At 54.1% G+C, this 27,921-nt stretch overlaps 2 protein-coding genes across 17 annotated transcripts; one reads left to right on the top strand and one right to left on the bottom strand.

Moving 5' to 3' along the window:
• Window positions 1-88: 88 nt before the first annotated feature.
• On the top strand, window positions 89-9,129 carry CCDC9B (coiled-coil domain containing 9B). 16 transcript variants are annotated; one of them, XM_060147244.1, is made up of 12 exons: window positions 89-223; window positions 1,037-1,150; window positions 1,434-1,532; window positions 2,133-2,288; window positions 2,379-2,504; window positions 3,178-3,377; window positions 3,703-3,761; window positions 4,314-4,367; window positions 4,467-4,566; window positions 4,723-4,891; window positions 5,153-5,195; window positions 5,260-9,129. In XM_060147244.1, the coding sequence occupies exons 1-12, from the start codon at window positions 212-214 to the stop codon at window positions 5,823-5,825; spliced, it is 1,698 nt and encodes a 565-aa protein (XP_060003227.1). In that variant the 5' UTR covers window positions 89-211; the 3' UTR covers window positions 5,826-9,129. The 16 variants fall into 16 exon arrangements, 9 of the variants coding, with proteins under 9 accessions (XP_060003227.1, XP_060003219.1, XP_060003212.1 ...); XM_060147236.1 differs by having other exon boundaries at window positions 1,434-1,541; XM_060147229.1 differs by having other exon boundaries at window positions 1,434-1,580.
• Window positions 9,130-14,258: 5,129 nt separating this feature from the next.
• On the bottom strand, window positions 14,259-17,419 carry INAFM2 (InaF motif containing 2). The gene is made up of 2 exons (XM_060147192.1): window positions 16,016-17,419; window positions 14,259-14,578 (listed from the first exon to the last, which is right to left on the bottom strand). Exon 1 carries the CDS (start codon window positions 16,920-16,922, stop codon window positions 16,458-16,460), a length of 465 nt encoding a protein of 154 aa, XP_060003175.1. The 5' UTR covers window positions 16,923-17,419; the 3' UTR covers window positions 14,259-14,578; window positions 16,016-16,457.
• Window positions 17,420-27,921: the final 10,502 nt, after the last annotated feature.

Below are 27,921 nucleotides of genomic sequence, written 5' to 3'. Positions count from 1 at the left end.
CCCTCTGAGGGTGGATGGTGAGGGCGGTGGCCACTGCGTTCCTGGCCGGGAGCCCAGAGGAGTCTTTTGTAATCACAACATGATCTCGTGTGCTGGGCGGTGAAGCCGGCAGGGAGAGGCCAGCAGAGGCCCGGCTCCGGTGGCTCGAGCTTCCCTCCTGCTCTGGCTCCCCCAGGGCTGCCCTGGAAATCTCTCGGAGCCTGCTGTTGCCATGCGCTCGGCTGTGAGTGGCACCTTGCCTTTGGCGGGGGGCTTCTTGGGGCTGGGACATCAGGCGGCCACACTCTGGGGGCAGCTGGGGGCAGCTGGGCCTGGGAGGAAGAGGGCCGTGCCTATGCCGGTGGGGGGCTGGGCAGGGGCATCAGCCACGACGGGGTCCCTGCAGCCGGAGAAGGAGGGACTCGGGGATCTCGGTGCTGAGGCAGTGTGCCCCGGGGGGGCTCCCCGGCAGGGTCTGCCCTCGGAGCTGGCTCTTTCCTGCCCCGACTGACCGTCGGCAGCTCAGGGCCTGGAGAGGCCGGGCCCGTGGGAGTGGCTCTTTGCCACAGGCTGCGCACAGTTTTGGGGTGTGGGGTCCAGGGCCTGGGAGCCGAGGACAGAACAGGGGCCTCTCTTTTCACACTGGTTCTTGGCCTGGGAGCCAAACAGCACCCCCCTCGACCTCCTGAATACCCTGGCAACTTCCCAGTCACGGCAGGTTCCGCTGCCAGAGCCATTTATAACTCCCATTCCAGGCTCTGCTCTGCAGTGGAGCTCCCAGGAGAGCTGGGGGGAGGGGCAGCCACTGCTGGGAGCTGCAGGCCTGGGTATGAGGCCCCGGCCTGAGCCTCAGAGGTGGCAGGAAGATGGGCACAGAGGCCAGCGGGGTGGGGCTGGGGGGCCTTCCATGGGCCATCTCCCCACGTGACCCTCGCTCTGGGTCTGGAGTCTGCTCCTTGGGTGGTAAGAGTATGGTAGAGTGGGCGAATGTGAAAGTCGAGGAGCTGGTAAGGGATGGGCCCAGCAGTCAGGAGCTTGGGCCCCCTGGCCTCTGCAGGGGCCTCATGGGGCCGAGTCCCCAATGAGCAGGCAGGAGGAGAAGGATGCAGAGCTGGACAGGAGGATCGTTGCCCTTCGCAAGAAGAACCAGGCCTTACTGCGCAGGTACCAGGTGAGTGGGCTGTGATGGGCCGGGAGGACTGACTGGGTTGGCACTCCCTGTCCGATCTGCAGACCCTGAATAGTTGTCTCTCCCTGCAGGCTCTGGGCCTGGGACCAGGGTTAGGTTGGGTGCGTTCCATCTCAGGGGCTCTGTGAGGGTCCTGGGGACTCTGTGATGTAGTGCCTCTGCCCCCTGGTGTCCCACTGGTGTCTCTCTGTGTAGGCCTGTCGACATCTGTGTCTCTGTGCACTTGGGGGGCCATGGCCTCTGCTGACCCCGGGCCCTCCCACAGGAGATCCAGGAAGACCGTCGGCAGGCGGAGCAGGCGGGCATGGCTGGGACCACGCCGGAGCTCCTCCGTCCTGACGGCCTCACTGTCACCATCAGCCAGGTTCCTGGAGTAAGACCCACCCGGCAGACAGGGTGGGGTGGCAAGGAGGTGGAGGCCCAGCCCGTGCCAGGGGAGCACAGCTGCCCCCGCTCCTCTGCTTCTCCCGCTTACATTCTGGGGCATACCTACCAGCTCCCAACCTCATGCAGCCCAGGCCACTGCTGGCCCCCATACCCAAAGAGCCACAGCTGAAAGGTGACCAGATAGAAGCCTCTTCATGCCCTTTTCCAGCCCCAGAGCTCTGCACCCGTACCCCCAAGCACAGGCCTCTCGTAAACCCCAAACCCCAGGGGCACAGAGACGTTGGGGCTGAATGCCAGGAACAGCGTCTGGGGGACAGAGCCTCATTGTCTGAGTGCTTTGGATTTCCCAGCTCAGAGATGATGGGCCACTGTGGAGTCTTGGGCCCCTGGGTGGCCCCAGGCCCGGATAACCTAATGCCACTGGTATGTGAACGCCTCGCAGCGTCAGCTCCTCTGTGGGCATTCCAGGGAGGGCCAGGGCTGGAACCCAGCCTGGGGAACCACCCAAAGGGCCCAAGCCCCAGCTTCTGTCCAGTGCTGTCTATGTGGCGTGACGGCACGGCCCCTCATTCTGCAGGGGAAGCGGGTGGTCAGCCGGAACTGGGCAAGGAGCGCCCTTGGACCTGGAGCAGCCAATGAGATGCTTGAGGATGAGGAGGCAGAGGCCCACGCGGGCGCCTTCCACTTGGGGGAGCGGGTGGAGCTGGCTGTGATCATGGAAAACAAAGCCGAGGTGAGCAGTGCTGGTGGGGGGAGCCGGGCGCCAGGGAGGCAGCCTCTTCTTCTCTGGCTCTGCCACACTGCACATCCGCACCTTCCCCAGGCCAAGCGGATCGTAAGTGAGAAGCCCACCAGAGCAAGGAGCCAGGGGGCAGAAGGGTCACCTGGAGGGGGCTTGGGCCGGAGCTCCTCCCTGCAGATGGCCATCGGCTCAGATCCTGCCCGGAAGGTAGCTCTTCAAGAGGGGTTGGGGACATGAATGTGGTGGTTCCCTTTCGGGGGAGGCATAGAAGCTGAGTCACATATGTCCCCCTTTGCGAGGACGTGGCCCAGGCAGGACCTGCAAGAATTTCCCACTCCTTCCTTTCTCTGGCCAGTCTCCACGTTGGGTGGGTCTTGCCGTGAGAGACAGTGTAAGCCAGAGGTGTGACCTAGCCCCTTACCCTACCTGGACATCTGGTAGCAAGCTGGTGGGGGGCGGTCTGGAGGTCTGTCGGGAGGGTGTAAGAGACTGGCCATGTGCCAGGTGTGACCTCTAGGTGGCAGCAGCCCCTAGTCTCGGCTCTCGCTCACAGCCGCTGGGTGCCTCTCCACCCTGCCTGCACCTGACCACACACCCCAGCGACAACTCTGTGGATAGATGCTGTTATTATCCCCATTTTACAGATGAGGAAATGACACACAGCTCTCTTAAGTAACTTGCCCCAAAGACACCGCTAACGCGTGGACGGAAACCGTGCCTATAGCAAACAACATGTTAGAGATGGAATGGATCTGATTTTTTTGGTGGGGGGACCTCAAGGCCTTGAGACAGGAAGGGGTTAGTAGATTCTGGATCCCCTTTCCAAGCTCAGGGCTCTTTCTGTTTCGACCCCGTGGTGCTTTGTGTCTTCTCCCTGCAGGGTGTCCGGGAGCCCCAGAGTCCAGGCCTGGTCCCAGGCCCAGCTCCCCATCGGCCAGTGGGGGGGCCCCCGGAGGTGGGCTGGGACTACGCCCAGTGGAAGCAGGAGCGAGAGCAGATCGACCTGGCCCGCCTGGCGCGGCACAGAGACGCACAGGGTGACTGGCGCCGCCCGTGGGACCTGGACAAGGCCAAGCCCACGTGGGTGGCAGGGCTGGGCCTCCTGCTGGGTCGACATGCTTGTGGGGCTGAGTCGGGCTAACTGTGGGTATCTCTTGGAGGGCTGCTGGGACCCTCCCCAGGGTGGTGAGGCTCTGTCTGACCCTCTGTTCGCACCCTGGGCTCAGGGCTGTGTGTGGGCACTGCGTTTCCCACCTTTCTCGGGCCCACCCTCTCCATGCTGTCCTTGGTTCTGTGGCTGGGCTTGGGGCTGGGACTGGGGCAGGAGGTGTCAGCCCACCGGCGGCCTTGTAGCCTCTGTGCTCCCTGCCAGCAGCCCACCTGACTCCCTCTCTCTGCAACGCAGGCCACAGGACTCCAGCAAGCCTTGGGAAGAGGGCCCGGCCAGGGTGGGCAGCACGAGGGGTGAGCCAACACCCACCCTTCCTGGATTTTTTCACCCCTTGCCCCCCGCTTCCTCTCTGTTCCCTGTCTCTTGGTTTGCCACTTATTTTCAGAGCTGGAAGGAAGCATGGAAGGACATCTTCCTTCCTCTCCCTCCCTATCAGAGGAGGGCACCACTCCCCATCCTCCGAACCCACAGCCCCTGTCCTGGATTCTGACCCCAGAAGGTCTGGGGAGAAGGGCTCACCAGGAAGTCAGCGCTGGAGTCCTTTTGAGGTGTTGGTCCCTTGTGGGCGGCAGCTGCCCCTCGCCTGTTATTGGAACAGAACTCTGCGTCGCTGGCCCCTCATTTTACACACAAGGGCGCTCGAGGCTGGAGAGGCTCTGCCGGTCACCTAGTCAGGAGTGACACAGCGAGCACAGGGACGCAGCTCCCCTGACCCCCAGGCCAGGGCTCTTTTTTGGGAGCCAGAACACTCACAGCTGGCGGCTTCCTGGTCCCGAAAGAACTGATGTTCCTGCTTTGGGTCTTTTGTGATGCCCACCCTTTCCCCATTTCCTTTTTCCACTTAGGCCCCAGGGGCCACCGAAAGCTACAGCCCCCACCATTTCCCCCTGATGGCAAAGGTGAGTTGGGACAGGAGGAGGAGCAGGTCCCATGGGCTGGTGGAGGAGCTGGGCTGCTATGGACCTCTTCTCTCTTGATTTGTGGACCATCTCTTGCAGGCGGTACTACTCGGGGTGGGCAAGCCAGCAGACCTTTGGTGGCGCTGGCCACGCACAGCAAAGCTCGGGGGACAGAGAGGCTGACTGGCAGGGCCCGCAGGTAACATGTGGCAGGGAGCAAAATCGAGGGAGGCATCAGGGCTCCCTGATTTCCTGGCCCTCCCCTGCCCCTGGGAGGTCAGGCCCAGCACTGGCCCAGGTGCCTGCTCCAGCCCCCGGGGCCTCTGCCTCTTGGCTGACTGCTGCCTTGTGGCAGGTTAATGAGATGCGGGGAGAGGCCATCAGCAAAGGCAGCAGCAGCAGCGAGAGCCTGGTGTCCAGGGAGGCTGGTGGTAATTACAGCAGTTACCTCCCCTGGGAAGTCAGGCGCGCCTTTCCCAGGCAGCGCAGGCCAGGACACGCACGGAGTCCCCACAGAACTCAAGGTGCTGCAGGCTTGGCCATAAACAGCAGTTGGGGACTTGCAACGGGGCTACGGTGGGCGGTGTTCAGAGGAAGTGGCTGGGTTTGGGGAGGAAGGTTGGGCTGGAAGGGAAGCATCCTGGAGCCTCGTTCTGGCTCTGAGGTTCCTCTGAGACCCTTGGGCTCTCGCTCCTCCCTGGAGGACATGGGCTGCTGGCTATGGAGCAGGTGACGTGAAGTGGGATGGGTGGTAGTGGGGCCTGCCATGTTCTGTGTTTCTGCAGGTGGGAAATGAAGGGAGGCAAGGAGGAGCTGGAGAGCCAGGAGGTGGGTACTTGGGCCTAGGATGGGGCGGGCTAGGGGCATGAGCCCTGAATTCACCAACCAGCAGAGCCGACCTCTTGTTGTCAGGGAAGCCCAAGCACCAGAAGGACTCCAGATGAGAAGGAACATGCGCAGACTCCGAGCAGGATGGAGCCGGGCGGACCCATGAGTGTCCCAGCAACCAGCCCACCTCCAGCATCAGCATCACCAGAGGAGCCAAAAGGGGAGTCAGGAGCTTCGACAGCCAGTCCTGAGCCTGGCTCTCCACGAAACACGGACTTGCTTCCCCTTGACCTCTCTCTAGGATGTGCCAGTAGCCCTGGGCCTGGGGAGAGCACGTGTGCGCTCAGTCCAAGGCCTGGGACCCAGGAGAGCCCTGTGTCCTGGCTGGAGGGTCACGAGCAGCCCCTGGGGTGGACCGAGCCCCAGGCTGAGCCAGAAGCCCAGACTTGTTCTGGGCCCCCAAAAGAGGCAGGGCCCCTGGAACCCAGAGAAGACAGGCCTGGCAAGGCTGGGGCCCAGCAGGTCCTGGCACCTCGAAGCAGACCCCCCAGAGGAGGCAGCCAAAGGGCAAGGGGCGCAGGAGGTATGAGGCGCAGGACAGGGGGTCCTGCCCCTGCAAGAAGATGCTGAGCAAGCTCTCGGGGGCAGGGGGCCGGGCTGGGGAGGGGAGGAGGGAAGACACCGTCAAAAATCTTTGAGCTCTGGGCACGCGCTGGCTGGCGGCTGTGGCAGCCTGGCCGAGCAGTTTGGCAGACTCTCCAGTGGGGTGACACTGTGAAGGCAACGAACCAACCCCTGCACCTCACGGGCACCCCCCCCCGTGCACGTGTGTGCTCTCACCTGCAGGTAGAGCCCCTGGCGTATCCCCATGCCACACCTGGTCTGTGAGCCTGGCAAGCCCTGCCCCAAGCCTACTGCTGCCCAGGCCACAAGCTCCCTGACCGTGGCGAGATGACAAGGCTTGGAAGCACTCAGCACCTGGCTCTCCTGGCTCCCATCACCCCCAGGGCCTGGCCTGCCTCTCCGGCTGCCGGCTCCTGGCTCCTCAGGTACAGACAGCCTCAGCAGCTGGCATGGCCAGCCCAGGCTCGGGCCCTTTCCTACACCCCTGCCTCACACCCAGGCGAATCACAGTCCAACACTCACAGGATGGCCAACCTGGGGATCTCACAATCAGCTGGCGGCCTCCTGCCTTTCTCTGGGCCTCAGCCTCCTGGAAGAGGAGGCTGAGGCCCAGAGAAAGGGAGGCCACAGCCAGCAGGGACAGAGCTGGGGACAGAAGAGTAGAGCTCAGGTCTCTGTGAAAGGAAGGGTCTCTGGAGAGTCTCTGAAATGGGGCGGTGCGGGGGGAGGAAGGAGGGGCCAGCTTCCTCTCCCCACAGCAGGCGCAGAAGCCCGCCGTCAGGGACCTCGTCCCCCACCCCCAGGTCAGACATGGAGTGCGCCCTGAACGGGGGCAGAGGGAGCCTGCCACCCAGGGCCGTTTCCTGCCATCTCCAGCTTCCTCCTCCCACCGCCTCCCTGCCCAGTGTCATGCCAGAGCAAGGTCTCAGGCAGTGACCCAAGAGGCAGAGAAACAGCGACTCCAGCTAAGTATGACATCAGGACTTGTCTTTCCTACTTAGTCTCCTTTCCCGTCCCTCCCCTGAGGCCCACGTCTCCGCACAAGCTGTGGCTTCCTCTCAATTCAACAAACATTTCCTGAGCACCCACTACCAGCAATGCAGCTGGTGGGCGACGGTGACTTTGCCAGCAAGAGGGAGGGAAGAAACCCCTGCATCTGGCAGACCCAGGCTGCGCAGCAGGAGCCGTCCTTGGCTGTAGGTGCCCGACAGGGGCTGGGGATGGTAGTAGGAGCCCAGAGGGAACCATCCCGCCGCTGCTCGCAAAGGCAGGCACATCTCCCTTTCTCATCGTGTGTACCCTTTGCCCCCAGTCCCCTGCTAGGATCTCCCCACGTGGCTCGGCCACGGCTGTTCCTCTCTGCTGAGGGTCCTGGGCCTCACCAGCCTCTCTGGGCTCTCTAGGGAGTGCCCGGATCATCCCCAGCATCTCTCCACTGTCAGTGAGGCCTAAACTGTGGCTCAACTGTGTGAAGGCTGGGCTTCCTCACTGGCTCTTGCTCCGCTCTCCACCCCCTCTATTGAGGAAGCATGAGGAGGGGGTGTCTTTTTGGCAGATCAGATTGTTTAGAGCAGTGCCTCTCCTACATTAAGGTGCAGAGTAATGCAGATTCTAACTCGGGAGGTCTGGGCTGGGCCCGGGAACTTGCATTTCTACTAGGCTCCGAGTGCCGCCTCTGCTGCTGCTTCCTGGACCACAGTGTGAGAGTAAGGGTTTGGACTAGAGTGTATGGAGGGCTAGGGGCAAGGACAGACTCTGGACTCTAAGGGCTGGCCGCTGGCTCTGTAGGGGATGGAGGCAGGCTGCCCCTGCCCGGTGGGGGCTTCCTGGCCTCAGAGTTGGGTGGGACACTGGCGCACTGGGTAGATGCTTGAGAGTGGGTGGTGTCAACTTCCTGTAGTGGGGAGTGAGAAAGCTGGTTGGGAACGGGATGAGGTGAAGGGGGTTGGAAGAGGTGAGGACTGATCAGAGGAATTTTGGAAAGGCTTGGGAACATTCTGTGCCTGAGGGAAGAAGACCCCTGTGAGATATGAAAAGGCAAGGGTGAAAGAGTCCAAGCTCAAGCTTTCCTTTTGCCTTCCAGTCACATGTGCGTGGCTTTGGAACATGGCACTGGCTCTGCAACTCACGACTCCCAAAGGATGGAGCTGGGGTAGAGCAGGTTCGGGCAGCCTCGAATTCAGATGTCTCCCAAATAATTGTGATCCAGAATTTGAATTCTAAGATTCACAAACTTCCCCCAGCCCCCAGTGCCCCCAAGTGTACAGATGTGCCTTCATTAAAGGGTCTGTGCCAAGGCATGTTTGACTATGGGATGGGGATGTAGAACTTGGGCAGAGCTCTGGTTGAGGCCTCACAGCAAGACCTAAGCAGGAGAGGAAGCTGGACAAAAGGGCTATGGAGAAATAGGGCTTCTCTCCCTTCTGGGTCTTAGGAGAAAGGGATGTCATGGGAATGAGTCACTAGGGCTTGGAGAGAATGGAGTCTGGCACAGGACGTCTTCATGGCAGGAGGACTGTAGTGCAAGGCAAGCGTCACCGAACTTTTCTCAAAAAAGGGGAGCCCTTCTTCAGGAGCAATGAACCAGCAGCTCTGGGGGCCACCCCTCCTGCTCTAGGATGGAACCAGCTAAGGAACAGGAGGGAAGCGTAGACATCCCTCCACAAAGCTCGGGACCATGGAAGGCTGCTCTGTTTCCTTCTGGCTCCTTTGGTTAAAGGCCTGGCTGAGAGCCTTCTTCTTGGATTCCCTGCTCCTCTCCAACCAACAGACAAGACTGCTCCTCAGAGGTGGGAAGTTCTTCATGGGACGCGGCTTCAGGAGCCCAGGCACAGAGCTGGAGGAACTGACAAGGGAGAGTGCAGTGGGTAGTAGGGAGCCAGCAGGGAGATGACAGCTTTACCTAAGGCCTCAAAACAAGGAGGGCAGAAGAGGTGGAAAGCATCTCTGTCCTGGCCCATATCCCCTTACGGGGGGAGCAGCAGACCACATTGTGTAAGGGAGGTATTTGGGGGATGACAGGCAGCATGGTTGAGGGGAACAAACATGGGCCTTGGAATCTGAGAGACTGAATCCGAATCCTAGGTCTGCCACCTGCTAGCTGGATGACTCTGGTCAATTTTAACATCTAAAAGCCTCAGTTTTCTTGCCTGCAAAATGGAGCTAGTAATGCCTATGATGAAGGGTTGTTAAGAAGAAGATGAGAATATGCAAAATATACCTGGCACACCATAGGCACTCTATTCACAGGAGCACACAGAAGGCACTCAGTAAATATCTGTCAAATAAATAAAGTAGCTATTTGTTGTGATCTCTGTCTACTTGGTTTTCCATTTTTTCCATCGTCTTCTCTTTTAGTCTCATGGTCACTGGAGTCAATACACTCTCAGGGAAACAGGGATGGATTGTCCTAGCCTTCTAGGACAGTGAGCTGCTTTTAATCCCCCGGGGTAGTCTGGTTGAGTTAAAAGCATCATGAAGTGACTCTGCTCTTACAGGGAATGTTCTCTGCCCTCATCCACCCACTGGATCACAAGGATATCCTAAGCATTTCCCCCTGACTTTGCACACTGCCTCTTGCAGCTCAGAGTGTTTCCTCTTTTCTTCTGTTTACATCACAGCAATCTCAGGAACTCAGTCCCCAGAAACAAACTCCTTTGTGGAGTTTGCTCCATGCCTCCCAAAGTTTTATCAGCCAAAGGAGCAGCATGCCGGTATTTTCTTATAATCAAGAGATGGGTAATTGGGGATCCCTGGAAGCAGGGGATCCCCAGCTATCTAACAAGTCTCAAGTTTGGAAGGTTTGACCACCAGTCAGCTCCACCCCAAACCCTAGCCTCAGGGACAGGAATAACAGGGAAAGATGGCACTGGACCCTGAAAAGAAAAAAGGAAATGGCAAAAATCCCACTTTGGCCATGTCTTTTTATTTGGGGGACTAAATCAGGGGGGTCAAGGGAATAGGAGAAACTAAAGGCACCGCTTCACTTCTGCCTCTTAAGTCATTTATCAGTGTCCACAGACCCCGCAAGCGTCCCTTCCTGAGTGAGGGATATCAGGGCTTACGAGGAAGAGCTGACACAGGGTGACCACAGCCCCACTGAGGGGGAGAAGGCGAGGCTGGGGAAGGCAATGAGAGAAGCCGCGTAAGGCACAGACCAAGGCTGCTTTCTCTCAGCAAGTCTGCCGGCCTACATCACGGCCTCCCGTTAAGCATCCACTTGACGCCGGGGAAGTGAAATAGCACAGACCTGGCACCAGAAAGGACAAATGTGGCACCCACTGCTCCTTTTAAGGACTGGCTGGAGGAGCTGCAGGCCCCAAGGCAGGAGGTGATGCAAACACATCAGTACCTTTGTGGGAGGGGGAGGGAGGACTCTTTCAGGCCTGCCTCCTTCTTTTTTTTTTTTTTTTTTTTGCGGGCCTCTCACCGCTGTGGCCTCTCCCGTTGTGGAGCACAGGCTCCGAACGCGCAGGCCCAACGGCCATGGCTCACGGGCCCAGCCGCTCCGTGGCATTCGGGATCCTCCCAGACCGGGGCACAAACCCGTGTCCCCTGCATCGGCAGGCGGACTCTCAACCACTGCGCCACCAGGGAAGCCCCATTGTTGGTTATTCTTGAAGGTTGCAGGAGAGCTTGCCCAGGAGAGCTTGTTAAGAAGGAGGCAGGGGATTCCCTGGTGGCGCAGTAGTTGAGAGTCCGCCTGCCGATGCAGGGGACACGGGTTCGTGCCCCGGTCCAGGAAGATCCCACATGCCGCAGAGCGGCTGGGCCCTTGAGCCATGGCCGCTGAGCCTGCGCGTCCGGAGCCTCCGCAACGGGAGAGGCCACAACAGTGAGAGGCCCGCGTACCGGAAAAAAAAAAAAAAAAGGAATAACCAACAATGAAGGCTTTTTAAACTCTAGGGACACAGTGTTTCCTCTTCCCTCAGCAGGGCAGCTGGCTTCAACCAAGAAAGAGGGTCAAAAGTCACCTTTGGATAACCATCTGTTCAAACCGTAATACCCTAACCCCAAGTTACTGAATCAGAGGGAAAGGCTGGGCCAGTGCTTTTCACATTCCAGCGTGCATCCGACACCCGCAAGGCTGGTTAACACAGTGTGGAGCTCCTCCTCCTGAATTTCTCATTCGGTCGGTATGGGATGGGGCCTCAGACATGGTGTTTCTAACAAGTTCCCAGGTCATGCTGATACTGATGGTCTGGGCACTGGTGTAATGTTTACTCCCTGCCCCTTCACATTTCTTTCCATGCATCATTTTTGCCCAAAGGGACAGTCCCTCCCTTGAAAATATATTAATTACCTCATGTGAATATGCTGTACTTTGATTCCCAAGATCTCGAAGCCCTGTCACACCTATTAGCTCCATTTGCGCTCATGAATTCCCATTTGGTTAGGAGGAAAGAGAGAGGTCACGGGCGATAACCCATGCCATCGTTGAGTCCGTAGGCTGCCTGTCTTCCAGTTCAGGGGTCCCTCCGAAGAGCACACTGCCTCCCCAACCCAGGTCCTCGTGATATGTGAGCTGCCTACAGCTCAGAGACTGGCTGCCGTGACTCAGCACTGCCCAGACTACTAGCAGGGAGCTGAAGGGACAGGTGGCCTCCAGGACAAGGTGGGAGGAGACCTCAACTCATCCTCTGAACGTGGAGGTAGCAGAGAGAGGTAGAGGTAAAAGGAAATCCTTGGTAACCAGCAACTGCTTTTTTGGACAAGTTGGTTTGGGGACTTTAGAGGCTCGCTTCATAGACTGTAGGCAATAAATAAATAGTTCTTGAAATAATGGTAGTGGTTTACCGAAAATGTTCTAAGGAAGGTTAGAATCTTACTGCTGATTAACTGATGAGCTATTGTAAAAACAGATTACTGAAGTTAAGGAAACAGGAAAGTAACAAGGGTAGATTCTTGTGGGCATGACTGTAAATTCCTTGAGGGCAAGAACTGTATGGTAATTTTCTGGTCCCATAGGAGCAGCTTAACAAATGTTTATAGAATGGAATGCCGCACAGGGAAGCTGGTTTGGCTCTGGTGCTCCTTACTGACCAGGTGGCTCAAGGACACTGTGTGCCACTGGGAGCCATGGCTGTTTCTGCGCTTAGGACAGACAGCCTGGTAGAGCCTGGGAGTGTGGTTAAAAAAAAGATTTCGTCTTTGTATTTTTAAATTAGCTACTGGAGGGAACAAAGAGCATAACACAGGTTTTCTGGCAGCAGAAACCTACATGTTATGTCAGCAAGTAAAACAGATGCGACCCAAAAACTGTTGATAGAGCAGATATTTTTATAGCTCAAATTGGCCACAGGGCCAGGACAAAGGGGACAATGAATGGGTTACATATTCTCTGTTGCCTCCTTGAAGCACCACACGGAATACAGCTGTGGACTCCTGGCGCCTGGCAAGAACAGGCAGGCCAAGCCCAAGCCCCGCAACCTGGCAGTGAAGAAACCGCAGCCAGAACGGCCAGTGCAGCTGTGACCTAGCAATTCACCTCCCTGAACCAAGATTCTCGCCTGTGGCTACACAAGTGGATCATGACAGTGACACCACGATGACTCTAGGGCCAATGCTATCCAACGCAGTGATGAACCAGGTGATCAACAGTGCCAGGCACTGAGCTTTGTGCTGGTCCTCTGAAACGAGCAAGGCCACTGTGGTCCCTCCCTCCATCCAGGGAGAACAACAAAATGTACAGCTGTGGCCCTTTTGTTACTGCATTGCAATTCCAGAAATACCACCATTCTCTGCAGACAGGAAGGGGAGGGCAATTATTATCCCTTTTAAATAGCTGTGGTAGCCCTAAAGCTCCGGACGTGACCTTTCAGTTCCCCTTAAAGAAACATGTAGAAACAAGTAGATGCTCTCCACTCAGCATTTCAAAACAGGATATAAATACTCAACGAAAGAACACACTATCTTAGGATTCCCTAGTGAAAACCAAAAAACAAGGTAGACAGAAAAAATTCCAAAGCTGTGGTATCATATGTGTAGAAATCTCGAGCTGTTAGGAAGAAAAATATTTCTTATGCCGGAAACTTCACAGAAACACTTCCTCAGCACAGTGGGGGAAAGAAATGATACCCACACAAGCCCAGTCTAAATGGCTTAGCGAACTCCTCACCCCTCACCCTCCAGAACTACGCTTTCAAAAGAGGATTATTTCATCAAATGCAGGCTGTCGAGAAATAAACGCACACAGTCACTTCTAACATAAACACCTAGAAATGATCCAGGTAGTCCCAGTGCAAAGCAGTTAAAGGAAAATAATCCCCCTTTGCCCAGACCTCTCCTTCCCAGCTCAAAACCTGATGGACAATTTTGCAGCTAATTTCTAACCCTTGAAAATAAAGCTATTCCAACCGCTGCTCCCTGCCACCAGGCCCTGTTCCGGTGGAACAGTGACCTTCGCACTGGCCAGCAGGCTCCTGCTGCACACACACACTGCTGTATGTGCCCAGCGTGTGAAGCCGTGTGCAACTGCAGAAGCCACATGTCCCCGTCTACAGAAAGGAGGGGCTGGCTTGAAGAACTTTGGAAACTCACTCCCCTTCTGCTCTGCCTTACCAAGCCCTCTCACAGAAAGCCATTGTGTAGGCTCAAGAGGGAAATAAAAGAAGGGTGGACTTTTTCCATGCTCCCCTGCGGACCACAAGGTGATGGAAAAGCACAGCAGCCACCCCCCAACAGCTCCTGAGAAGTACAGGCCTCAGGGGGCCCCACCGACACTGGCTTCTCACTCGGGTTCGCACTGGGCAACATTGTTTAATAATGAGCTGAGCTCAATTGCTTGCTGTGTATTTTGCAGCACAACTAATCCCTTATATTTGTGCTTTCCACCCACATGTCTTTTATTGTTTGCTCTAGGGAAGAAAAAGCCTCACCTTTGAAGCAACCTACACCTTCTCTCTGCCCCGTGGCTCTCTCACCTCCTCCATTGTAGACAAAGCTCTGTCCAACCACTGCAGACACATCCACTTGTCTCCCCCAGTATTAGCACTTCTTGGGCTTTCTGGGGGCCAGTGGTTTAAAGGCGAGAACAGCGATGCTATATGGCGGCTGACCCTCACCTCAGCTCAGCTCTCAGCCAGCTCAATGTTTATAATAATTCTCAATCTGCGTGCTTACTGGTCCCTCAGCTCCCTCAGCTGGGCAGCTGCTCAGAGTCCTTTAAAGGCAGAACTTTTCCCAACCGTTTTAAGGTTGGCAAAAGGTAGCTGAGCTAGATATCACTGTTCTTCCAACACCGTGATTGCTTCCCGAATAAGATGGATTCCTGCCACCCTTCAATTTGGTCAAACCATCAGGCACAGAGAACATTAGAGCAATTGCTTTTTCCTCTTACACCTTATTCATTACCACCCGTCCACCACACCTTAGACTATTACCTCTACTCCTTCCCCAAGAAGCATGAAAAGAGAAATGATCGACTTACACAGGCTGACGTAGAGTTCTTAGAATGTATTTTTGTTCACCTGAAAAATAAAACTTTTAAAAAATATACAGGACTTTTTGAGTACAGGTATATCTTAAATGGCTGGATTATAAATAATGTCTCTGGTCACACTCACAGCTAGAGCTGGAGCTAATGTCCCAATTCCAGTGAAGGCGTCAGAGAGTCAGGAGACCGACCAGCAGCTGGATCCACGAGTGGTTTCTCTAGACTCTGATCCATCCCAACGTGGATTAAACAGTCCAGACTGCAGGGGTCAGGATGGGGACAGGGGATTGGACTCCCAGATGTTCTCTTGCAAGTTCAAAGGATTCTTGGAATAAGAGATCGATTTACAAATTATTAAAATATAGGACTAAAAATTCACACAGTAAATATAAATTACAGACTATTATTTAAGTTATAAAGTGGCATTTTATGTTTCTTCCCCCAGGCCCTCACCAAAAATTTAAAAAGGCCTCAGGGCTTCCTAATGACCGAAGTGCTCAGAAATCTCCTTCAACCAAGACACCTTGGGGGTGCAACCAGCCTGCCCCTATAGGCTATGATAGCTCAGCTGCTATTACCTTGCCCACACCAGGACATGGCTTAAAGCAAGGCTGCTGTCCTGTAAACTTGGATCAGAGCTAACTGGAGTGTAAGCCAGAAAACAGGAGAGACAAATTGTTTCAGGACTCAGGTGGATAAGTTGTTGTTGTTGTCATTGTTTTAAAGTGCCTCATTTCCCAAAAAGGAAACACGAAAGGGTTTGATATCTTGTCACTACCCACACTCAACTGCCTAAAAGCAAGTGGCGGAAGGAAACGGAATCCAAATTGAGGATGTATAATTCTTGCTGCCCCAGAGCTAGCTCTACATATGTCATTTCACTCGATGTTTCTCATCTCAATAAAAGTACAGGCTGCATATAAGTAGAGCTTATCAGGAGAGGTAAAGACAAGCCAATTTAACCTTCCTATGGCTGGTCTATTATCTGGCTATCCAAACACAATCCTGAGGTTGAAGCCCACCTTTCGGCCTTTTGCGTTCCACAGTACAACTCATAACCAGAGGGTGTGCTCAAAGCTCTGGTTTCACAACGGATTTCGTCCTAATCACAGGGCTACACTGTCACTACAGGCTCAGGGAAGAGGGAAGGTGAAGGTGATTACTGGAACAAGACCAGATCTTATAGAGCAGGGGAAAAAAAACACTCGTGAGCCACTCTACTTACAAAAGCTTGCTCTTCCTAAAAGAACTCTGTGAGAAGGCCAAGGGGTGAAGCACAGAGGCATTGCTTTTTCCCTTCCTTCTTCCCTGGCCCAGATACTTAGGGCTGCAACAGAAAGCCTCTTAGGTGGGGGCACTAAGGTGGGAAGAGGAGAGCAGGGGATCAGTACATTCCCCACCCTCCCTGAACTCCTTCTACTTCTCCAAAGGTTTTCCATTGTCCTTTCAACAAGTTTAAGAATGATTATACTTTCGTCTTGTCTAACCCTAATGTGTCATAAATCTATCTTTCTGAAACAGGAGGGGGAAAAGGGGAAAGAGTGGGTAATGAAAAAAGTGTTTGTGCCCTTCTGGCTAGCTGCACTTTGGGGGCCAGCAAATAGCCCTTGCTTAGCCCCATCCATCAGTCAGTAGCTACCCAGGGTGTAGGAGGATACATGTAGTTATATGTAATTATAGCTTCTAGTGCATATGTCAACAACTATATACAGGGATCTATAAATTAAATGCATCTGTGGCCACTGCAACTAGGTTGACGTACCTGAGCTCCACTACTTTTGGTGCCCTCCTCCTTGCGAGAGCTTCGGCTTATTAAAGAAGAGCCCCTACAGCTCCCTCCTTCCCCTGAGTCTTGGGGGAAAGCCCGAGTCACCCCTCCACGTAAGATACCGAAGAGCTAGCGGCGCAGAAGGGTTCGGTGCTGGGATCTCCCCACCGCCCCCCCCATCCCCCTTATGGCTCAGGGCCCTGGCGCAGCACGGTCCTAGGAAGACAAAACACCGAACCCCCGGAGAATCGTGGTCCCTTGGCTGAAGATCCGACTTCAGGCCCCTCGCCCCTGCGGCGAGCGCGCGATCGTCGGGGGAAGGGAGGCGTTCACTCCCGCGGGGGTCACTCCGCGGGCTCCCCGCCCGGTCCTGCTGCAAAGTCCTGCCTCCGGGCTTGGGGAGGATGGTTTCCGGCCACCCCTGGCACGGAGGGGTTCAACGACTCCCGGGCGCCGCCGCCGCTTCCTTCTCGTCCTCCTCGGCCCCCTGCGGCTGCTCCAGCGGCCCGGCCAGGGGTCTGTCGGCAGAAGGCTCAGGAGACACGGGCCGCGCCGCCTGCAGCGGGGGCGCGTCGCGCGGCGCCTCGCGGCGGGACGACCCCGTGGTGTTGGGCCCCGCCGCAGCCGCCGCCCCTGAAGTCCCGGACGGGCCGGTGGCGTTGGAGCCGCCGGGGGGCGGGCCGGCGGCTCCTCCCGAGGTCCCGGCGCCCACCGGCTGCCAGATGAGGCTGTAGTAGACGGCGAGCACGATGGCGGCCAGCGACACCGAGAGCACGTAAGCGAACACGGTGGCGAGTCGAACCCACTTCTTGTTGGTCTTGGCCGCCATCTTCGCCTTCTTGTCCCCGGTGTAGGTGGCCGGCTTGCCCCGCTCGGCCGGGGCCGCGTCGCGCTCCTTCATGGGAGGGCCCCGGCCTTTGCCCCGGTGCTCCACGGCCCCGGCTGGAGGGGGCCTGGCGGCCTGCAAGGACTGGGCAAGGGGCGGCCCGGTGCCCTCGGTTCCCGGCCACTCGGCTCTCCGCCGCCGCTCCTCACGCCGCCAGCCCGCAGCCCGCCACCGTGTCGCTGCAGCCGCCGCCGGGGCCTGGACCAGTCACCGCCGCCAGCGCCGCCGCCGCCGCCGGCCCGTCAGCTGCTTCCCCGCCGCCGCCACAGCCACAGCCGCCACAGTCGCCCGGCTCCGAGTCCCCATCCGCCGCCGCCGCCGCCTGCCCGGCCGCCGGCCGCCCGGTCTCCAGTGGCCGCGCGGACAGCGCTCTCTTCTCCTGCCCGGCTCCCCCGCCTCTCGCGCCGGCAACAAGGGGCGGGAGAGGGCGCTGCTGGGGGCTGCCTCTTAAAAGGGCGACGGCGGGGTCCGGAAGTACCGCACGGGGAGGCGGTCTGCAGGCGGGCGCCGCGAGCCCCGCCGGGACGCCCCGTTAAGAGAGAGTTAACGGAGGCTGGCTCTTAAAAGGGCAACGTCGCCGCAGCCCCTTACGGGCTGGCGCGGCGACGGTGGGAGCCCGGGGCGCTTCTTTAAAAGGGGAACGGCACCGTTTGGGGCGGAGTGGTGAACTGGAATGGGGGCGGGGAGGGGCGGTCGGAGCGCAGAGCTGTCAACTCTGGCGCCTCCCCTCTGTGTCCAGACTGTCCGAAGTGACAGGTGGTATAGCAGCAACGGCTTCCGCTCCCAGGCCCCAGGCCTCAGTTTACCCCCAGAAGTGGGAGTGATTTCACGTTGGTGCTCTCGACTCGCGCCCCGTTCCACGTACCCGCCGGGCGGGGCTTTCAGACCCCTTTACACCTAGCGAGTCTGGACCATGTCGTCTGGCGTAGGCAGCCAAGGAAGCTGGAGCGTGCACTGTGGTTACAGCTGGTCGCGCCCTTTCCCAGCCCTCACCCCCCACCCGCCGCCGGATCCCGCCTGTGCTTCAGGCTCTCCCGATTCTCTGTCCTCGGAGATCCCCGAGTCGGCTGCCCAGACCTTCCAGAGCTTTCGGGACAGTACAAGTGCTGAGCTGTTTCTCCTCCCACCTTAGTCCTGAAGTTTGCAACAGGTCCCAGGTCCCGCTTTGGGGGGATTCCGACTCCCGGGTTTGGGCTTGATTCATGGACTCAAGAGGCTGCCCTTGAACCGGTGGAGCGGCTTACAGTACAGGGCTTTTGCCTTCTCTGATCCTCTCCGGGTCTCAGAGCCTGGGCGGCTGTTGCCCTGCCATCCTTCCCAAGTGAGGTTTGTCATCCCTCGTTTAGGTGCTGACGAACTCCTCCAAGCTCGGACTCTCAGTAGCCGCTTACCCTGTGCCTTCCCCCTCCTTCAGCCCTCCTCTCTTTTGGCTTCTCTCCTCCCCATTCCCTGTCTATGAGGTTTTCTAGAATTTCTGGTTCTCTCCTCCTTGAGTTCTACTTCCTGTGTTCCCACAGCTGGGTGTGTGGACCTCCTGGGTATCTCAGTGGGTGTGGGAGACTGCCTTGGTGGGGGGGAGAGAGCCCAATTAGGTCGGTCCTAATTGGGTTCTGTGGGCGAACCACCCCTCCTGACTCCTGGCTTCAGACTCTGTGGGGCTGGACCATCTCTGCCTTTTCCATTTCCCCTCCTCCACAGGAACTCTTAGCTTCCAGACACCATGCCCCCTGATGAAGAAGCCCCACCCCATCACTGCTGCCCTGCCTCCCCCACTGCACAGAAGTCAAGTGGCTACCAGAGCTGAGTGTGTTGATCAGGGCTGGAACTCCAGGCCCATAGCCCAGCCCCTGACTCCTGAAGCTCAGGTGCGAGTCTGCCACTAGCAATGGCCAACGGGATGCTTATTTCCAAGAACAGGCTGCCTTTTTACTTTCTGAGAGATTTTAAGGACATTGAAAGTTTGGAGTGCTTATCGCCTTCTGGAGTCTGATGGGGAAAAGGCAACCACTCCTTCCCCAACCTGCTGCCAGGGTGGCCAGAGCCTGTCTAGCAGGGCGACCTGTTAAGTCAAAATCCCTGAATTGCCTCTGGATGTTGAACTCTCTCTCCACCTTACTCTCTGGCCTTCCTGGCAGGACCGATCATACCAGCTGTACCAAGGTGAATTATTCTTAAAAGATTCCAGGTGAGGCCAACCCAAAGCCTCCTTCCACCTGCTTCCTTGAATGCACTCTGAATTTCTTCTGTTGCAAATTAAACTTCTTTCTTCTTGCTTGGCTCCCAGCGGAGTAGGAAAACAGCCTGTCATTTTTTTCAATACTGAAGAATAGATATACTTGAAGCCCCTATTCAATTCCTCTCACCCTATTCTTCTCCAAACTTAACAGTGCCAGATTCTTTAACCTGTCATCAATAAGCCGTATTTATTATCTGGATTTACATAGTGTCTTTTACCCTAGGAACTCAAAATGCTTTCAGATATAATTGAGGCTGTTCTCCCTGGTGCCTGAGCCATTAAGAAACCATTAGTGTATTCCTGTTGCAGGCAACTAAACGGCCCCCTGGTGGCCTGAAAGTGAATGTGCTTCTCTAAGTGCCTCTCCGGGACTAAGGGTAGGCAGAGTCAGAGCAGAGAATCAAGGCAGCTTGGGGATAGAATGGGCCCAAAAGGTCCTCTTTTGTAAATACCCTCATGGACCCTAGAACCTTCCCCACAGCATCCCTATGGAGCACTCTCCAGCGTTAGCTAAAAGACCCTCCATGTTGGTGTACGTTATTGTCTGCTCCCTAAGGCAGCCCTTTCAGGCTTCGGAAAGTTCTGACCAATTGTAACAGCAGCAGTTCTGACCAATTGTAACAGCATCCACACCTTTATTATGTGCTAGGCACCATGCTAAGCACTTACATTCCTTGTCTCATTTGTCTTACAACAATCTATCAGGTAGTTACTATTTATCTTCATTTTAGAGATGAAGAAATTGCCTCAAAAAAGTTCAGTAGGGCTTCCCTGGTGGCGCAGTGGTTGAGAGTCCCCCTGCCGATGCAGGGGACGCGGGTTCGTGCCCTGGTCCGTGCCCACATGCCGCGGAGCGGCTAGGCCCGTGAGCCATGGCCGCTGAGGCTGTGCGTCCGGAGCCTGTGCTCCGCAACGGGAGAGACCACACAGTGAGAGGCCCGCGTACCGCAAAAAAAAAAAAAAAAAAAAAAAAGTTCAGTAACTTGCCCAAGGTCACATAGCTAGATAGAATTCAAACCTGAGTCTTTATGACTCTAGAGCATTAGATACCGATCCCTGTTCTACTCTGCCTCACTGGCAGAGCTGAACTTTGTCTCTGTAGTGGATATTGGGAATACCATGCACATCACCCTCAGGATGGAGGTTCTCATTCCTCCAGCTGCTAGGAATGTTGGCTACTAATGGCTCACAGCTTGCCACTGTCCCTGAGAATTGCCCTCAGGCACCAAAGGAAGCTGTAACTCTCTCTTGGCCTACAAGACCAATAAATAGGGCCAAGTTGCAACACAACCCAGCCAGAGATGTGCAGGGTTCCTGCTAGGGAAGGAGGAGGGCTCTATCCCCAAGGAGCTGCGGAAGTAGCCAGTATGTACTGGCAGGAGCAGGAGAGGATGTATTGGCTGGATCGAGGGGGAGGTGAATACTAAGTTGAATGAGGGGGAGTTTATTGATATGGGAACACTCTCCCATGAAACAGGATTTAACATCCTGACAAGGATCCTGGGAGACAGGCTCACCAAGTGAAATGGAAATGCCAGAAGTACCATGGCAGAAGATGGAAGAAGGGTTCAAAACGCTCAGAGAAGTGGGCATGCTCTAGTGGGTATTCTATGTAAGATCAGAAACCCACTTAAGTTCTGCAGGAGGGCCCAGAGGATACTCTGGTTATCAAAGCCAAGAGGAGTGCATTGGTGAGAAGCTGAGTTTTGGCTATCCTACGCAGGCCAGGGCTGACAGCAAGAGGCCAAAACAGAACTGGCTCCCTAATAGCAAGGGGGATGTTAGGACTGCAAAATGATAGAAGCCAGAGATTGGCATACTATTGTAATAAGCAGCAAGTCGCAGTGTCAGTGGGAGGGTCCTGACAGTAGAGCTATGCAGATGGCTAAAAGGTCATAGCACCTCTGGGGCAAATTAGTGGGAAGAGTGCCTTTTTTTTCACATTTTCGCAAGTCACTTAAATGTGGCTTTATAGACAACAGCTGGATCCTCATATCTGCTTTGGGTGGCAATATGTTGTTTTGGTTAAAATATGTGAAGAAAATCCAGCCTCATGAATATATGTATTAACAGTTGGAAAAGAGAGGAGCATTTTAATAGACTTTTCAGCTAACTGTGGGCATTTTCCTTTGATACTACACCAAAATTCAACAAGGAGTATTTTCTTAAATGGTAGTTGTAATGTAGAATATGGAACTATGTCAGTGAACTTTTTGTACTCAATCATATTAAAATCTATTGATCTACCTTGCATTCTGAACAGCTCTTCTACCTATGCATGATTTTGTAACATCCTTTGGTCATTTGGAAAATATTGGTTCATTGAATTATACAGATCTTTCAAATATTGATACAATTCATTATACAATACTAAAAATCATATTTGTTAGTATCATCAGGAAAAGTTTTAAGTATTGGGAATCTGTCAAGTTCATGATAGTGCATACAAGTTTCCTAAAATTCTAATTTTCATTTGAAAGCTCAAATTGTATCATTGGCAAAAAATACTATCAGTTGCTTTCCTCAAAGTCACAGGTCTACTTGGTTTGAATCTGAGAAAATACCTGCCAGATAACCAAGTCTGAATGACCATAGTTTACCTGTCAGTTATTTTGTCGAGTGAAAAAAATGGCTAGTTTAGCTCATACTCAATTGCACAATTGCTTTTTCTTGAGAGAACCATTATATTTCTGGGTGCAGTACGGTACTTTCTAATTAATTACAGAGAATATTAAAAAGACATGTTTTTAAGGGTTATGATTTAATAAAATTTAACAAATTTTAAATTTTGTTAAATTCATTAAGGACATTCTTAAGTGAAACTGACTCCTCCCTTTCTTCCTCCCTCCCTTCCTCCCTTTGTTCCTTCCTTCCTTCCTACCTTCCTGCCTTCCTGCCTTCCTGCCTTCCTGCCTTCCCCTTTCCTCCCTCCCTCTGTCCTGTCTTTCTTTTTTCTTTTTCCTTCCTTCTTTTTTTACAATGAACTACCAGAACAGTTTAGTGCCACTGCCTTGGTTTGATAAGGTGCCAGAAATTTTATCCAACATTGTGTTTGCACCATCAGTGCAAATGTCAACACAGTTTAAAAGGCATATAATGTCTTAGTATTATTATGCAAAGATTTGACATTGTGAAATACCTGAAATGGTCTCAGGGCCCCCCAGTGATCTGCAGACCACACACAGAATTGCTGAGCTGTACAATGAAAAGAAATCAGGAATGAAAGATCAGGAGGTTGGTGACAGTTGCTCAAATAAAAAGTCACGATACCTTGTCTGGTTTCCAGACCTGACTCAATTTTCAGATCTAGAACACTTTTTTTTTTAAATTTACTTACTTTATTTTTATGTATTTTCGGCTGCGTTGGGTCTTTATTGCTGTGCATGAGCTTTCTCTAGTTGCAGCGAGTGGGGGCTACTCTTTTTTTTTTTGCGGTACGCGGGCCTCTCACTGTTGTGGCCTCTCCCGTTGCGGAGCACAGGCTCGGGACGCGCAGGCCCAGCGGCCATGGCTCACGGGCCCAGCCGCTCCGCGGCATGTGGGATCTTCCCGGACCGGGGCACGAACCTGTGTCCCCTGCATCAGCAGGCGGACTCTCAACCACTGCGCCACCAGGGAAGCCCCGGGGGGCTACTCTTCATTGCGGTGCGCTGGCTTCTCATTATGGTGGCTTCTCTTGCTGTGGAGCACGGGCTCTAGGCACATGGGCTTCAGCAGTTGTGGCACGCAGGCTCAGTAGTTGTGGCTCATGGGCTGTAGAGCACAGGCTCAGTAGTTGTGGTGCACGGGCTTAGTTGCTCCGCGGCATGTGGAATCTTCCCGGACCAGGGCTCAAACCCGTGTCCCCTGCATTGGCAAGTGGCAGATCCAGAACCCTTTGACTGAAGGAGAGGTTGGGTCTCCAGGAGGAAGGCTTCCGTAATACTATGGCAATACAGTAATGATTTTCTACTCCTTCCCCAAAGGGACCTATGGCCATTTACTTGGGTAACTGTACAGTGGGGAAAGTGGAATAGCCAAACATTTTAAGGTCATGCCGTGTCTGAGTTGACACTGATATCTGGAGACCTGAATCATCATCATGGCTGCCTGGTCGAGCGGCCCTACATAAAAATATGTACAGGCTCATGGGCTGTAGAAAACGGCTTGATGAGTTGGTTAGAGGCCTAGAAAGGGAAACAGTGGGAAATTGGGAAGAAGAAGAGGCACGTGGATGTATCTATGGGAGTGGACACAAAGTGTGAAGATCTATACATTGCATGTTAATGTCCACCCGAGAGCATCCACCATGGAGGAGAGGCTAAATAGCCAAGTAGATAGAATGACTTGGCCAGTTGACATTAGCCAGCCTCTGTCATCTACCACTTGTGCTGGCCCAACTGGCACATGGAAAAGTGGTCATGTTGCCACAGATGGAGGCTACACATAGGCATATAGTGTATGGCGGCAGGGGTGCACCCAGCAGAATGGGCTCCCGCTCACCAAGGCTGCCAAATCTCCAACCTACCAACATCTGATGGTACTTGGTAACAAGGTGACTACATTGCACCTGTTCTAATCGGGAAGGCTCGATGATTCATCTTGACTTGAATCAGCATGTATTCTGGACGGCTTTTTCTTTCCTGCTAAAGGCCTCAACCAGCACCACTCTCTGAGAGCTTAAAAAGTGTTTGATTCACAGATATGGGATCTCACATAACATTACGTCAGACCAAAAGTCCCACTTTACAGCAAAAGAATGGGCACACGGTCGTAGAATCTTCTGGGCCTATCACATTCATCGCTATCCACTGGTGAATAGAGCTGATAGAGTGAAAGAAAAGCCTTTCAAAGGTGCAGCTGAAGCACTGTTTTAGAGATGATGGGACACCGTGCTCCAGGATGAAGTATGTACCCTATTCAATAACTATAATATGGTGCTATGGACCAACAGGTAGAATATAAAAGCCTAATAAACAAGGGGTTGAAGTAGGAATAACCCCACTCACCATCTCTCCCAGTGATCCTCTGGGGGGAACTCATGGTTCCTATTCCTACAGTTCTAGGATCTCTGGGTTTAGAGAATCTAGTTCCCAGAGGTGGAACACTTCCACGAGGGCACAGAAAAAGGATCCCATCAACTTTAAGTGTGGCTGCTTCCTGCCTTTTAGATTCCTTGTACCAAGACACCAGCAGGCAAAAAAAAAAAAAAAAAAGAGTCGCTTCCTGCCAGGGGTACTTGACCCTGATCCTTGGGAAGAGATAGGGCTGCTGCTATATAATGGGGTCAGGGAAGAAGATGTTTGGCACCCAGGCGATCCTCTAGGGTGTCTCTTGGTACTCCCTTGCCCAATTTTGATAGTAAGTGGACAAATTCAGCAGCATGGCTTGAAAAGGGCATGGTGGTTAGGAGCTCAGACTCCTTGGGGAATGAGGATCTGAGTCACCCCACCAGGTAAGCCACCTAGACCAGGAGAGGTATAAGCTGAAGGTAAAGAGAATCTAGAATGGGTAATGGAGGGATGCTGAATATCAGTGTGACACCAAGACAAGCTTCAGTAGTGAGGGCTAAGTTCAACCTACTTACCTTCCTATAAGTTTCTCAGAGGAAACAATCACTAGAATTCTGGAGGGGCTATTCCCAGGCAGAGGGTGCTTACCATATGATGCAAAGAGTTCCAGGCTGTGCAAAGGGGGTACTGTCATGGTTGCTATGGTGCACCAGCCAGATCCTGCCTCTGGGACCAAGAAGCTTATCCCCAAGTTGCTAGGAGTATTGGCTGCTGAACGCTCACAGCTGAGTCTCTCCCTGGGCATTTCCGTCAGCTTTCAAAGGGAGCTGCCTTGCTGACTTCATGAGGGATAATCTGCCTAGTCAATGTTGCCGGGTGGGGGTGGGGCGTTCAACTTCAGTTGGGGCAGCTCTGAAGTGTCATCCCAACCCCCGAGCTCCCTGTGGAGGCGTCCTTTGTTGTGACTGCATCCTTGATCAATTTCTTCCTCTGCTCAGTCTTGATTCCTTCACTCCCTCAGATGTGTTGTTTCTGAGAGCACTTCCCAATAAACTTCCCACAAGAAGCAAATCTCTGTTTCATAACGTTTCATGAGAAACCTGACCTAAGACAGTCACCTCAGTCACCTAAGATTCCAACCTTTAGGACCCACGTGAACAAGTCTCATCCATTTGAAGGTGGACCGCCGGACCACCTTTATGTCCATGCTGTGGTTCCCTCCACCAGCCCTCACAGAATGTCAGGTGCATCCTACATCCTGGCCACCTTCCACCAAATGCCCTCCAGCTTGTGCGTTTCCCCATGATAAAGCCACCGAGACCGAAGTCCCCGAGTGCATTAGATGTGGTCTGACACGCCAAGAATGAGAATGCGACTGACTCCTCCTTGGTTCTAGAGCCCTGGCTGCACACTGGAACCAAGACTGAAGCTCTTTGGAAATCCAAACACCTCACTTCCTTCCCCTCTCCCCACCCACCCATCCCAGGTCCTGAATCAGAGGGTCTGGGAACAGCAAGGAGCATCCAGTGTCACCAGAGCTTCCCAGGCGATTCTGATTGATATCAAGATGGACAGTCACTGGGCTCAGTACTCCGCTTTAATTCAGCAGCCTAAGAGTCTGTCCGTTTCTTTGGCAGCCTTCTCGTTTGACTCATATGAAGCTGGCTGTCGGTGAAAACCCTCAGTTTTATTCACACATGCTTCTGCTAAGCCGCTACTTCCCCACCCTGTCCTTGTACAGTCGGTGCCTTGGAGCCAAGCCCGGATCTCTCAGTTAAGCCCTGTTCATTTTACCTTGTGAAGTTCAGGCTGTTGCTCCAGCAGGTTAGGATGTTTTGGGATCCTGAGTCTGTCTCTCAACACCTCCCCTATCCTCACTGGCTTCCTGCTATTCACAAAGTTGAGGGGCCGGTTCACTGTGGCTTTGCCCAGGTCCTGATAAACAGATGGACCAGGACGGGAGTAAGGAGGGAAGCGATCAATCAATTCTGAGGGCACTCCTTATGTGCAATGCACCATGCCCACCTGGAGAAGGATGTTGTCTAACTTATTTCCATCACACTTATGAAAATGGGTCCATTTCACAGACAGATAAACAGAGGCAGAGAAGACGAGTAATGTGTCCAAGAACACCCGGTAGGGGGAAGAGCCGATCCTTTTCCTGCCATCTTCAGCTCTCATCTCTAGGTTTGTCATCTCTCAGAGAAAGTGACAAGGCTGGTCCTTCTGATGGGACAGAGATTTTTAGAGCTGGAAGGAATCTTGGAAATGATCAAAAACTTAACAGATCAGGGAGCTCAGGTAACTTGCCAAGATCTCACAGCTAAACTTTGCTCTGGTTGAGAGTAAAATCTAGGTCTCTTGAGGACGGATCCAGTGTTCCCCTAGTTACACCTCCAGGTAAGTTTGATCCAAAATGATACTTCAAAGGGAAACACATATGGGACTGATTCTTTTCCACTTCTAAGTCCAGGATGGTTCCTTCTATGATTCTAGGAGGGGTTGGCATGGGAGGACAGGCAACGTCTTCCTCCTGGGTTTCTGCAGAGAACTCTTGATCGCCTGTCCTTTTCCCCTAAGGGATTACAGCCTCAGCACCTGCTACCCAGCCTTGTCCTTGCCTGCATTCACACTCAGCTCTCAGCATGCAGAGGGTGGCTGGATCTGGAGCTGCAGCTGAACATACAGCTGGACTGATGGACACTTCCTGGTCTTCACTGTCACGCCCGCCTCATCAGCTGTGATGGTGTGGAGGTGGTGGGAGGTTGGCGTTTGCCCGTGATGTGACTTCACGAGTTCAGGCTGCTTGGGGGACAGCCTGCTTCAGGAGCACCCCTAGTTCAGCCTGCCCTGGGAAGGTGGGTCCAGGCCCTGATCCACACAAACTGCTGGAAAAAACCCCACAAAAAACCCAAAGAGCAAGTCAGTGAAGATAGTTGTGGAAAGAATAGCAATATACACCGAGGAGGAAGTAATAAAAAACTGCTTTTCTCCTGTCAGCGTCTGCTAACAAGTAATAATAATATTGAGCTCATGTGCAGGCTGGGTATTAAGTACTTTACATCCATTATATTATTTAATTCTTATATGCCTCATTCCTGTGAGGCATAATTATCCCCATCTTACAGGTAAGAAAGTTGAGGCACGGGACCGTTACAAGATAAACCAGCTAATAAGTGGCTGGGTTCATAGAGTAGTGAGCCCAGCCTGGCTCCCTGTGCCCGACTAGGAAACAGATCTTTGAGGATGCAACATCTGAGCCAATCTTCATTCCAGAAGTAAACTAGCCACTGGCCTAAGACACTCAACAGGCCTCCGGGCTTCTGAACCCCACTGCTGGCATCAGGTAAGAAACCCACCTCATTTGACTCTCTTGTTTGTCTGGTAACTGGGCCACCCAAAGATCTGAGTTCAACTTCCACCGCTGAACTTCTCTGATGAACAGGTTGAGAAACCAAAAAGCAAGAGGTGCCAAGTGAGCAAGTGACTTCGGGACCTGCCCCCGGGGCTCCAGGCCACCAGTATCTCCCTGGGAGACAGCACGACCTTCTTGGCCCAAAGCTCGGACATGCCAAACTCTCCAGCATACCCATCTTCACAACTGATCCAGACCCAGCGGCAACTTCCCTAAGGGTCTGCCTTCGGGGTTCCCAGCCTTTCCCCAGGAGGCACGTGCTCTCCAGTGCGCCCAGCAGGGGGCATCCTCGCCCTTCACCTTCTGCCTCTGGGGTGGGGGGGGGGATGAGATTGGCAGACTGTCTGAGGCGCCCTCTTTTCAGCTCAGCCC

Source organism: Lagenorhynchus albirostris, chromosome 1 (assembly GCF_949774975.1).
Source record: "Lagenorhynchus albirostris chromosome 1, mLagAlb1.1, whole genome shotgun sequence".
Lineage (NCBI taxonomy): Eukaryota > Metazoa > Chordata > Mammalia > Artiodactyla > Delphinidae > Lagenorhynchus > Lagenorhynchus albirostris.
Note: the sequence above shows the minus strand (reverse complement) of the source record. Positions and strands in the feature narration are given on the sequence as shown.